Source organism: Quercus suber, unplaced genomic scaffold (assembly GCF_002906115.3).
Source record: "Quercus suber isolate HL8 unplaced genomic scaffold, Cork oak 2.0 scaffold_467, whole genome shotgun sequence".
NCBI classification, from domain to species: domain Eukaryota; kingdom Viridiplantae; phylum Streptophyta; class Magnoliopsida; order Fagales; family Fagaceae; genus Quercus; species Quercus suber.
The window spans coordinates 566,080-580,010 of record NW_027069918.1 but is presented as its reverse complement, the minus strand read 5'-3'; the positions used below and the strand labels follow the sequence as shown (position 1 = coordinate 580,010).

Here is a 13,931-nt window from a genome sequence, read left to right as displayed (position 1 = left end):
ATGGTCCAGTCCGGGTTTCAAAACAATGCTTCAAACCTAGATTTTTTTTAAGAAGAAAACCTAGATGTAATTGTAGAGGTAAAATCTTACTTCAATAAATTTTTTTTACCAAACTAACTCAAATTGAGATATAATGAACTACCTATAATGAGTGTCTCTCCTTCCAATCCATAATCTATCAAATAGTGTAGCAAAAAACTGAAATTTACCAAACTAATTCTCTTCCCCCTATCCAAACAATACGTGTCATGAGCTACAGAAAAGAGAAAAGCCATTTCTTTTTCCATTTTTCATCTCTCTCTCATATTAAAATAAAAGATTTTCCTTTATCACACGAGGAGTTAAATTACTACTTTCATGGCATTAATTTACTTGTATTTTAGTGCAAACTAAATGGAACTTGATGCTCAATTTCAATCTGACTGAACTTTAAAGGTTTTTCCTAACAATTCCTATATATAAATAACTAAACCAAAATATGCAAATTAAAGATCTTTCCATTGCAATAATAAAGAGAGCTGAACTGTTTTTGGCACATATATTCATAAAAAGCGAGCAATGTAAAACGGCTACTCCATGCACTATGCATTATGCTCGTGCATTCTGTTTTATTTTGTACTGGTCTTTTTTCTTTTACTGAACGTGTCAACTTTTCTTGAATTTGTTCATATATAAAACCCCTTAAATTTCTCTTGTTCTCTATGTCACTCAGGCTGACTTTATTTCACATGGAAAATCTTTTCCTCACACTTCTCTTCCTTACTAGTACATTATGCGTTTCAGTTTCTCCATACAATATTCCGGCAATCTTCAGCTTTGGAGATTCCATCTTTGATGCCGGGAACAACCACTTCATCAAAAATTGCACCGCCCAGGCGGATTTCCCTCCTTACGGCTCAAGTTTCTTCCACTACCCCACTGGGAGGTTTACTAATGGCAGAACGGTTGTTGACTTCATTTGTAAGTGGCTAGCTTCTTGATTTAGTTGCACCAAACTTGGATTAAGATCCTCTGAGGTTCTTAGAATTACTCTACACTGAAATTACAAAAGTCCATCTATTTCAAGATGAGCGGATTGGAATTTACATCGTCTATAATTTAAATAGATTGCCATTTGTTAATAATCAACCTTTATTTAAATATTGATGATATGATAAAATTTAATCTACTTATTCCTGAATGAATAAGATATTAGTAGCTCTATCTTGGACATAAAGTTTTCCTAAGAGGAACTAGCATGGGTCTAATGTTTTTGTGCATTGGAGTAGTAGAGATGCAAGACATGTCGAACACTTGTTAACATGTCCACATCTCAATGGATTCAATGTACAAGAACATTGAACCTAAGCCCTGTCCATTTTAGGAACTCTAGAAATTCTCAATTTCCAAACTTATTTTGATTATTCTTGTTTGACTAATTTATCAGTTCCTTTCTTGGTGTGTGAATGTGACAGCCCAGTTTATCGGAATTGATTTCCAGATACCATACCTCGAGGCAAAGATTGCGGTTATGAAGGGAAGTAGAAAGAGTTATCCACACAATGGAATAAACTTTGCTAGCGCTGGAAGTGGTGTTTTGCGAGGAACAAAAAAGGAAGAGGTAACAAAATCTGATCTTTTTTCATTTGGAATAACTATGGAAGATAAAATGTTCTACCATCTGCATATTCCTTTTAGATCGTCTAGATATATATTTATAGTTAGAACTTAAGTACAGTACAATGAGTACATTAGGTTCTCAATTAAACAAACATTTTGTTGTGTTGATCAATAAGATAAGAATAATGTTATTCTTTCAAAAATAATTAATTGATCAAGTGGTTGAATTCAATTGAAAAACTTAATGCACTGCACTTATAAAGTATTGTATTTAAATTTTACCAGTATTTATTTGGGGGGGGGGGGGGGGCCCCCAAAAATGTTTTTACTGCCATCTTTTATTTTACTTAGCCACATGTAATTTACCTAAAGCTAAGCACTGTCATCTTTACGTGCATGTGGATTGCATAGAGGGTCATCCCAATGCAAGACCAGCTACAACAATTCCGAACATTGGTGGAGCAAAACTTGATTGATAAAAGTTTGGTCCAAAAGTCTTTCTTCTTCTTCGAGGCTGGTTCCAATGACATATTCAACTACTTCGTCCCTTCTAACACACCAAAGCCTGATCCACATGCCTATGTTCAAGCCATGCTTGTTGAAGTAGAAACTTTTGTTGATCAGATTTACAAGCTTGGTGCTAGTAAGATTGCTTTGTTTTCATTAGGTCCCGTTGGCTGTGTTCCAGCTAGGGCCCTCTTGCTCGGTGCACCGAATGATAGATGTTATGGAAAGATGAATGTGATGGTCAAAGAATACAACCGGGGATTGGAAAGTTTGGTCAAACATATGCACATTAAGTACCCCCATGCAATTGGGGTTTATGGGGCAATTTACAACATTGTTCAGAAATTTCGAGCAAATCCTGCCCACTATCGTAAACCTCTAAGCTTTCATATTTTTTATTCGTAAATTTGTTTCTTGCATAGTAATGGGAATGTAATATCCATCGGATTAAGATCTTCTATAGTTTGAAGTGTAACTCTATTATGGAGTTTATAAAATTCTATTCATTTATTTTGAATTGAGCGGATTAGATTTTACTACATCATCAAATGTTGATGTTGTAATAAATTCAAAATTCATTCATTCAAAAATAGATGGATAATATTCTAATATGTCTTAAGAACCCAGAGGATCTTAATCCGTTTCCCATAATTTCTCTTAGTCTTTACAAAATTAATTATTGAAGCACCATGTTACTAATTCAAAGGTTTATTTGTTATTGTTGTCTAGGTTTCTCTGACGTATCTAATGCATGTTGTGGTGATGGAAATCTGGGAGGAATGCTGCAATGTGGCAAGAAAGGCTACAAGATTTGTTCAAACCCAAATGGTTTCTTGTTCTGGGATTTTTTCCATCCATCGGAACATGCTTACAAGCTCGTCTCGAAGGCTTTATGGGGAGGAAGAAAACCTCGAATCAGGCCATTTAATTTGAAAACTCTAGCCAATATCACCCTTCAATCCGATTTAGACTGATTGTCAAGTTAATAAATAATTAAATAAATTATTTTAGATAATTAGTAAATTACGTTGGAATTAGTTTATCTACTGCAAGTGCTTATTTGAACCAATAGTTTTGTTATGAGCAATTACAAATCACACTTTTTGAGTTCATCAAGGCCCCAATGCAAAAAGTTTCAGTTCATGTGTTAGGCCCAATACAAGACATGCTTGCAAGACCACATCCTACAAGTGCAGGTCCTTTTTTTCTTTTCATTTTTTAAGGCTCAATTACAAATCACACCTTTTGAGTTTAGTACATTTTCATTTTCGTTTGTATAATTTTGTAATTTTGTTTTTCAACTTCTTTCATTATTTCTCATTTCATTCAATGTGGTAGTTCCATCCACCAGGTAACATAGCGTGTTTTCTTTCATTAGGACTTAGGAGTGTTTGGTTAAAAAAAACAATTTTGCTATTCGCTCTTTACTCTTTGTTTCAGTTTTTTGTCACATATTTAACACAAAAATATTACAAAAAGCTATATTTGTTGATAAATATTACGTAAATAAACTCTATAAATATACGGTTTTCAAACACACTATAGGAGAACTCAAATTTGAATTTATAAAAAGCATATATGTGATTATTTCATTGACTAACACGAAGAACCTAAAAAGCTAAAGCAACTTAATTTTGATTTTTCTTTCTTTCTTTCTTTTCTTATTTTTTATCATTTCCCTCTCCAACCCTCGAGTCTCTATACTTGAGTTTGGGATCAAATGTAGACCGTGTTGTCTATTATGTATTCTCTTAAAAAATTTCATTGAATCCTTCATATTCATAATGTTGTAATTTTTCAAGATATTAAAATAATAATAAACCACAATAAAATTGACTTTGCGAATTTGCGCTTGGGTGGTGAACTGGTGGTGAGGATTTTGACTGATATAATGGCAATGGGAGTATGGGACAATGAAGGGTAGCATAGGGTGATTGAGAGAGCATGTGGAAAAGAGAAGTTCTCACATATGTTGTTGGAAGATGATAACATCCTATTTTGTGAAGCCACAAATATGGGATGTCAACGTATTATTCATCTATTCAACATGTATGCACAGGCCTCTGATCATAAGATTAATAAGGATAAGTAAAGACCTCATTATTCTTCAACCAAATCACTGAAGGGGCAATAAGAGAAGATATCTAGTGAATCGTGTGTGCCCAAATGATATCCTAGCATGAAATATCTTGAGTTACAAACTATATGACCTATGGTGGATAAGTCAAGAACACAAACCTTCAATGGGATAAAAGAAAGGATAATGAAGAAGATCCAAGATGGAAGGAGAGCAATTTTTAATTGATTTTCATTAATAAATTCTTATTATTATCTTAAAATAATAACTTTTTTATTGGAATTGAAGATTAATTAAGATTATATAGTATAATTAAAAGTACATATAAATGATTATTTGAATTGTCACATAATAGATTGAAGGAATTTTCCTCCAAATTCCTCAAAATTAGTTTAAAGACAAACTCAATCTGATCACAAATGCTAGGCTAAAAAAAAATGTTTAATTTTTATTTTTTCCTCACCATTTTAATCAAGTACCACCACTTTCCCACCATTCAATAATTTTAATGTACCATGAAAAAAGAAATCTTATAGCTGTCATATCCAATCCACCACCTGACCACCAAAGCAAAGCATAAATTGGGGTAGGACCTGGTTATCTGATAAACATTAATTCCCCCACCTCTTTTTGCTTTACAGATAATTGATGGCTTTTCATTGATTAATAACACTTATTATTAGATTGAAAATGTTGTTAAACCTTAAAAAGTCATGAATTTCAGTTGAATTTTCACTACAAAAAAAAAAAAAACAAAAAAAAAAACAAAAAAACAAAAAAACAAAAAAGAGTACCTAATTGGTGGGCTCGAACGTTTGTTGCTAGATGAGAAATGGGACACCAGATGATGATTAGAAAAAGTTAGGAATTCAGATTGAAGCACCTCATCTAAGAGCACAGTGCATACTGAAACCATCCCTTGTTTCCGTACATAGTGTTTTTTTTATTGGTGTACACAAATTGCACATGCCTGTCCACCGTCCAACTTGTGATAATCGCAAGTGTGAAACCCACCGACAAAAATTAATATTCCGAATTGCATTACTTGAAAATTGAAACTTAAAAATTTAAAATTTACATTATCTTATCAATCCTAGTTTAAATTTTGTGTAGGTGGGGGATTTAATAAAAAAATTGGATCAAATCGAAGGTTAAAACCAAATAAGGGTGGGAAAAGAACAATCTCTAGTGATGTAGCAAGTACCTTAGGAAAATAAGAAATCATCTTTATTAGTTGAGAAAAAATTAACCAGTGGGATTGGTCATAATTCATAAGCCTTCCAAAAATTAAATTAATATCGAATCCAAGAGAAGATCTTGAAGAAAAATTACAGAATAACAATAGTGGTTTAGAAAAAGCGTGCCTCATAGTGATTTAGGAGAGGGGAATTATAAGTTTTTGTTACAGGTCAAGCCTTAATAAGAAGGCAAGTAGTGTCTTTCACTAAAAGAATCAAAATTTTGGTTTCAAATCCTTGAATCATTCCTTAAAAAAATAAAAAAGAGATGAAAGATTGCCTACCAATTACATCTCAAACACTACAAAAAGTGAGAAAGTTGTATACTAAGTAAAGATTGCCTACCAATTACTTCTTTTTTGAAACACTTCGTTATATTAAATGGAATGATCGACGAATTCTTTACTCCAAATACACCAAGGGAGACCTTGAGCTAGTTAGCTTGATCATCTCGCAATCATGTTTGGTCAAGGTTGACTCTTGATGAGATTTAGTCGATGAATCGTGGGCTCTTCAACTTCAAGCCAATTAGAATTTTCTCCTCCAATGTGGTTACAAATCTTAATCAATACTATATTTCTCTCTCTTAAATACTCCATTGATGTAGCGTACTAGAATATCATTCTCTCTCTCTCTCTCTCTCTCACACACACACACACATATATAAATATAAAAGAAGGAAAATAAGAGTTGCTAATTTTCCTTATATGTCCTCAGTAGAGTCAGTACATAAAATAAAAAGTGAATAAATGAAAAATAAATCTCATTTTCCTTTATCTAGTAGAGAGAGTGAAATCCTTTATTTATCACATCACACCCTTCAAAATCACTCTCATATCCCATTTCCTACCAATTAAGGTGAATTAAAATATGGTATTAGTGGATGTTTCCACGTCATTCACTCTCTTCTCTTCCCTCTCATTTTCTCTCTTATCTTCTTCTGTTTACACTACACATCCTTCAGAATTACTCCCAGTTCCTCGCAATTGAGGAGAATTAACTTGTTGCATTAATGGAAGTTGTCACTTCCTTCAGTCTTTTCTTTCCTTTAATTTCATTTTCACACTTAAATTCTTCTGTTTAAACATCGTTCAAATCCACTCCCATTTCCTCTCAATTAAGGAGAATTAAATATGGCCTCAATGGAAGTTGCCACATCCTTCACTCTTTTCTAAGTTTTCTACTTTTCTTCCATCTTATTTAATTTTCACACTTATTTTCTTCTTTCTACCGAACAAAACATAGAAAGAGCATACCCCACCCTCTCTTTCCTTTCCTCATTTTTTCCACCCAAGTCCTTTTCCTTCAACATGTAAAGCGTCCAAGACAGCCCCATGATAAGCTGGTTTTCTTGTCCGAGTTAATGAAGAGGACAGCACGTCACACCCCCGAAATGTATATAAAGCAACAAAAGCAAAGAAAAATACTACATGAAAACAAAGGCAAATGCTAAACTACATTCAATTTTACCGTAAAAATTTTACAAACTAAGTTAACAATGAATGTAATATATATTTAAAGCCAAAAAGCCCAAATACGAGAGAAATAGTCTAAATTCAATTAGATTTTAAATAGGATTTCAATTGAAGTCTAATTTTGTATTATGTCCTATTTGATTTTTTAATTTTTGTGACAAATAAATTATTGGTTGCAAAAACCAAAGAACCTAAATATGATTAGATTCTAAATTATATATATATATATATATGAAAAAAACCATTACATATTTTAGAGACATATAACTTAAAAAAGGTGCAAGCTGTATGTGCGTAATTGTAACTGTTTTTAATTATACATGTGCATATATACATAGTTACATACTAGTTAGTATAACTTTAACAACATAATATAATATTATAATGTTTGATTCTTTTTTTTTATTTCTGTCATGTCAATTTGTAAATTTTACGTAATAAAATATGTAATATTCTTAACATCACTCATAGGATAATATATTATCTTATATAACATAATTTTATAGGAAAAAGTATTGTGTATCAAATGATACCATGTCATTCGTATCAAAATTAAATATATAAGAGATATGTGTGTAGAAATAATTATCTACTAACACATGTCTTTCATTTGTTAGTGAAGTAATTATTTTTTGCTAATATGTTTTACACTTATTTGATTTTGATATTACGAATATGTTATCCTATGATAACAAATACCTTCTCGTTTTATAGAGTAGTAAGTCTACCAGTACCATGCGCTACTATGGTTTTGTAATACTAATTAAATTTTAGTCCACTATAATCTCAGGATTATCCGCTAAGCCTAACATATAACTTGTATTGACTTATTTGTAAGGCGTAACACACAATTCCAGATAGCCAAAATGTAACGGTTAAGGACATTTCATTATCGTCAACATAGACCGTCCAACCGAACCACACGTATCCTTTACTTCATCTTTCTCTCTTTACATCATTTGATGTTTTTTTTGACTTTCTTTCCAATTTTAACAACCGGTAAACAAACGACATTGAAGATTATTCAAAGTTCAACCCCTTTTCCTTTCTAGTAGTAACCCACTCACCTCACCCAGCTAAGAGGCTTCAGAACCAAAGGCCCCACACGCAATTCCACAGCGAAATTTCGCTTGACAACTAGACACTGATAATTCATGAAATTTCGCCAACTTTTCCCCGTCCTTCAAGCCCCAAACGCGTATTCACAAATCACACACAATCACAGCCCTTAAAAAATCAAACACAAACAAAAGCCAAAACCCACCACACTAGCCCACCACACGTATACTACTTTAACCTTCTCTCTCACGCACATTTTTTATTTTTACACTCTTTCATTTTTCAATATCAAATATTCGGCTGCCATTGACTCACTCATTCTTCCTATATATATAGTATAACCATTCCCAACAAATCCCAAAACCAATTTTCTAAGCAAACCTCTCTAAACACTTTAGCTTTCTTTTTGGTTTACAAATGGGGAACTATGTTTCGTGCACCCTTGCCACACCTTTGATCAAGAGCAACAAGGCAGCAAGAGTGGTCTTTCCTGGTGGTGAAGTGAGACAATTCCGGGAACCCATCAAGGCAGCTGAGCTCATGTTCGAGTGCCCAAACTTCTTCTTAGTAAACTCTCAATCCCTTCACATTGGCCGGAGATTCTCCGCGCTCAGCGCCGACGAGGAAATAGAGTTTGGCAATGTGTACATCATGTTTCCTATGAAGAGAGTGAATTCTATGGTTGTTGCAGCTGATATGGCAATGCTTTTCCTCGTGGCCAACTCTGCGGCTAAGCGGATATCTTCCTCCGGTGGGATTAGTAAAATCCGGGTTTCGCCTGAGTCCGGAGGCGGCGGCGGCGGCGACACCCAACATGTGGCGGTGGAAGCTGATGAAGGTGAGGCTGGAGGGCCAAGATTGAATTTGGAGGGTATTGAGGGGTTTTCATCACCAGAGTTTCAATACAGGTTATCTGTGTGCAGGTCAAGGAAGCCTATGTTAGAGACTATAAAAGAAGAGCCAATTTGGTCAAGATGAGATTTATGCGTTTATAATGTGTAGGTTAATTTTTATTAATTATGGGTAGGGAAATCTCTAATTCTTCTTGTAATTGATATATTTGCTCTCAAATTTTTGGTATGGGGACAGGTTATTGATTTGTGTTATACGTCTCTTGGTTAAGAAGAATTTCATTATCGAGTTGGTGGTAATTGAGTACTAATCTAGATCACCAATTTTGCACTTGTAAAAATGTCATATAGCGAAAGATGGAATATATGGTGGTTGAAATGAGAGTTAATATATATATTTTTCCATGTGAATTTTTGTATTTGTTCTTTTTGAAATGATCAAGTCAGATGAAAAAAAAATTAGGATTGTAATTTTATAAGAACTAATGTGTAATTTTGTGCTTATGCACAGGTAAAAATAAAAACAGTAATAATTATACGGTTCAAATTATACATTTTTTTGAGAAAATGTTCAAATTACACATGATATTTGCTTACATCTTGTTTAAACGATACATTTCTAAAAGAGCATGGCTTAGATATAGTACTTAAGTGTTGTTCTTTAGGTTCCATTTTTTAAGATTCTGTCATGTGAATTTTTTTTCATGAGATGGAAGTGTATTTTTTAGTCAAATAATCACATGGCTGAATTTTAAGAGGAGAACTTAAGAAATAGTACCTCAAGTTCTGTACCTAAATTTTGTCATTTCTAAAATATGTAATGATTTCTCATTTTATATACATAAATTTATATATATGATTTAGAATTTAATTGAATTTAGACTCTTCAGTTTTTGTACACTTGCTAACAATTAAAAAATTTGATAGATATGTGGCGCAAAATTAGAATCTAATTAAAATTCAATTTAGAATCTAATTAGATTTAAACTATTCAATTTTTACACTAAATAATTCACTTGAAACACAAATTTAAAATTAGATAGAACATATACCGCAAAATAAAATCCAATTGAAATTTAATTGAATTTTCTTTAAATTTTTGGCTATTAATAAATATATAGATTAAGGGGTTGGATGTTGTAGTTTCCGAACATTGGGAAAAATGGAATATGTGCGAGCTGTGGGGTTTAGATTCTTCTGGCCCGGCCTAGCTAACTTCAATAATTGTAAATAATTTGTACACGTACACTTCATAATCATCAAAGCTAAGACTTTTCGAACTTGCTGGTTCTGGGAAATTTACGGGTACCACGTATGAGATTTTGACTCTTCAAAATTAACATTACTACAATATAGCCAGCGGCCAACTTTAACTTACCAAAAAGTCAGTGGTTTGGTAATACACGCTCATCCATTCTAACATAATTTATGTGTGTTCATATTTAATTGTGATGACTCTAGCGAACTCTCTAGAAAGCTTAGAGCCGGTCCATTCAAAACTGCACTTTGGTGTAGTAACGTGATCATTATATATATTCTGACTTCTAACTCGAGGAAGCATCCGAAATAAGTTAACAGAGCATGTTAAGAAAAAAATTAAAAATATTTTGTTCATGAAAACCCATTATATAAACAATTAACCCAATGCTACGGCTGTTTATGGATGGTTTTGATGAGATCAACAGATAACAATAGGCTTAAGACCTTTAAACTCGATCATTATCATTCTATTGATGAGGGCTGGGACCTTGTTACCCGTCGAAATTGACCTACTCATGTATCAATATCATGCCTATTTCGCCTGCCTTACTACTAGCGACCACATATCTATCACCAATGACCACATATTTGGTACCAACTACCATAGATCTAGCATCATTGACCACCAATACTCTCTTCTTTCACTTTTGTATTTAGTGGCTAAACTCCAACCCAACCCATTGAGACCGCCACATCTGACTGCAAATCTTAAAACCTTGTTTAGATTTCTTTAAATTGAATTGAATGGCAGTAGCTTTAGTTTCTCATCACCCGAAAATGTTCGAGTTGAGTGGAAACTCCCCCCCCCTCCCCCCCCCCCCCCCCCCAATTTTTTTTATTTTTTTTTATTTTCCCAATCAACACATGTTACCATACCGGATACTTTAGTTATAGTTAGCACAATTTATAAATTTCTTATTGTTGGATTCCACTTACACCAAAAAGAAACACATTGATGTATTGATTGGTTGAGAAAAAAACAATTATCATGAAATGGATGTTATTGATTCAATTCTTATTTCTTATCATATTTATTTTTTTATATTATTCTTTTTATAAGAAAGTGATGTTTCAACTTTTGATTAGACTCAATGTCCATAAAACATCTAAAGAATCCCATAGATTAATAATGTGGTAGATGAAATTTAAGATCTTTGGGTTTACCGCTTATCCTTAAACTTATTGAATCTATCACCCAAGTATCCAAAAAACCATATCATATTTATATAATTAAAAAAAAAAAAAGCAATTATAACATGGAAGTCCATTCAAATAAAAGGCATATGAGTTACAAAACTCAGCTAATCCTTTTACTTTTCAATAGACGGAAGGTACATGCACATGGTCCAGATTTCATATTTCAATTCTTTTCCAAAGTTTTTTAAGATTAAAAATTAAATATTGTTAAAAGATAAATGCTACGTATTTGCACACTTCTTTTTAATTACTACTTTTTATAAGGCATAAAAAGTATTCAAAACTTATTGTTAATCTCGATGGCACCTATCAGGCTAATAGTCTCTTACTTTTTTTTTTAGTCACGGTCTTGCCCAAAATCTATTCTAGATAGAGAGAATAGTCACCTAATTAACTTAGAAGACAAAAAGGAATTGTGTAGCGCCCCAACAACATTAATACGAATTTTGTTTTAATTCGCAGTATTTGGCCAAGTAATTTACAGCTCCAATTTTGAGAATGGTGAATTAATCTATGCGTGACCTCTCCACTAATCCATGCAAGCATCTATGCATTGCCAATTTTCTGAGAATCCATTATTAATTGTATAGAAGTGATCATTAAAAATAATTTGACTATCTCTCGCTATAAATACTAAATTAGCCATTTCATCATTTTATAAGCAACAATTTTCTTGGACATCTATAGCAGCTAATAGTTCTAATTACTAAGCAGCTACACATATTCAGAATGGGTGGCAAAGGCGGTGGCGGTGGAGGTGGCAAAGGAAGAGGTGGTGGTGGTGGCAAAGGCGGGGGTGGAGGTGGAGGTGGCAAAAGTGCTGGGGGTAGCTCTTCAAAGGGCGGCAGTAGTGGTGGCATGATGGTTGCTCCGGGTAGTGGAGGAGGGTCACACATTTCAAGGGACACTTTTGAAAGTAACCCCCAGGGTTATTTCTCTAGCCTTCATTCTGGTGAAAAGGGAAATAAATAGAATAGATGCTGCCATTTGATGTTGTTATTGTGTGCAACTTTGGCAAGTTTCTCTTATTAATATGATGGAATAAAATTAAAGTTTTAAATTAATCCTACTTTATTTTTGTTTATGTTTTACATTGTTCTCCTTCCAATATATATATATATATATATTTTAGAGAGTTTCAAATTTATAAGATTCGCTCTTGATGATATCTTTTTATCATCAGACCAAAACACAGCAGTAAGTGGGGATTAAACTACAGATTTCTTATTCAATTATTATAGACTTTACCAGTTAAGTTAACTGAAACACAATTTTAATATATCTTAATAATGGCTCTATTTTGTTTTAAACAAACTAATAATTGAATTGCATGAATAGGACTTTTGGTATTATGTGATCGGGCATGAGTTAAGCCTTCGAATGCTGGTTTGCTTATACCAGGTATCACAAATCTCTACAAATTTAGTACATTGATAGTCTAAGGCAATTAAGATTTTGTTATTTGGATATATTACATATAGAATGAAGATACCTAATAAGGGGCTGATTAAATAACTTTTTAATTTGTAGGCTGTATTAAACTATTGAAATGTTCTTCATCAAAGAAAGGAAAAAAAAAAAAAAAAAAAAAAAAAAAAAAATTTTTTTTTTTTTTTTTTTTTTTAAAATGCCCTTAACCTACCTAAGGACTGAGCAGAACTTGTGTCCCAATATCAAAAAAAGATGAAAAGGAAGATGGGTGCGACCCAATAAGATAAGTTCAAAATTCATTTTAATTTTTTTGACTGAGCACGATTTTTTTAAGGTTATTTTATTTTTGCTATTGATTTGGTTCATAAGTCAATTCATATCATCATGCTTTATTACAAGTTCAACTTTTTAAGTTGAGTTCTGGAGGCCAGTCCGGCTCAGTCAAAGATTAGTTAATCTTACTCAACAAATTAGCAATTAGGGTGCATTTGTTTAAGTTGGAGTTGTTGCAAAACAATATTTAAAGTTTAAAAGTAGTATTTGTAAAAAAAGTTACGTAGAGTTGCGGCTGTGAAATAGAGTTTTGGGTTTTAAAAATACACTTTTAAATTCACAAAACGTCTGACCAAATGGACTTTTATGTTACTTTTCTTTTCTCTGTTCTCTTTCAAACAAATACATACGAACATAATAAAATAAATAAAACAAAATAAAAAAAATCCCAAATTCAAGACTTTTCTTTTATTTTTTAATGACTTTTATTTTACTTTTCTTTTCCCAAACTTTATTTTTTAACCCCAAAATTTTGGGACTAAAATTTTGCTGTTGCAGTTATTCCCTTCCAACAAAACAACAATTCATATAGTAACACAAGATGGAGAAAAAACACAAGCATCCATAAGTCTATGACCACCCACAATAAAGAAAATGATGATCTATGGACTTCATTTGGATTTGCACAACAGCACCGATCCACGATAAATTATATCATATTTTTATCTCAAATTATGTATTGTTAGAGTTTACCATGCACTGCAGTTCCATTCAAACAAAGAAATGGTTAAGTAATTTATGTGTTACCTGTCCACTAATCCATACTGGCATTCATGTAATGTATATGAAATGTATCCAGTAAATTACTCTTATATTTACATATTTAATCTTACTTTTATATTATATTGTGATTGATATATAAATTGTCTTTGTTCTCTCAAAAAAATAAATTGTCTTTGTTATA

At 32.5% G+C, this 13,931-nt stretch overlaps 3 protein-coding genes across 3 annotated transcripts; all 3 read left to right on the top strand.

Annotated features, from left to right (window-relative positions):
• The first annotated feature begins 728 nt into the window (after positions 1-728).
• On the top strand, positions 729-3,133 carry LOC112022663 (GDSL esterase/lipase 6). The gene is made up of 4 exons (XM_024055276.2): positions 729-960; positions 1,455-1,600; positions 2,011-2,476; positions 2,836-3,133. Exons 1-4 carry the CDS (start codon positions 729-731, stop codon positions 3,078-3,080), a joined length of 1,089 nt encoding a protein of 362 aa, XP_023911044.1. The 3' UTR covers positions 3,081-3,133.
• A 5,070-nt stretch (positions 3,134-8,203) lies between these two features.
• Positions 8,204-9,217, top strand: LOC112022688 (uncharacterized). The gene has a single exon (XM_024055310.2). The coding sequence runs from the start codon at positions 8,373-8,375 to the stop codon at positions 8,931-8,933; it is 561 nt and encodes a 186-aa protein (XP_023911078.1). The 5' UTR covers positions 8,204-8,372; the 3' UTR covers positions 8,934-9,217.
• A 2,775-nt stretch (positions 9,218-11,992) lies between these two features.
• LOC136062918 (glycine-rich cell wall structural protein 2-like) lies at positions 11,993-12,310 on the top strand. The gene has a single exon (XM_065762637.1). The coding sequence runs from the start codon at positions 11,993-11,995 to the stop codon at positions 12,233-12,235; it is 243 nt and encodes an 80-aa protein (XP_065618709.1). The 3' UTR covers positions 12,236-12,310.
• The last annotated feature ends 1,621 nt before the right edge of the window (positions 12,311-13,931 follow it).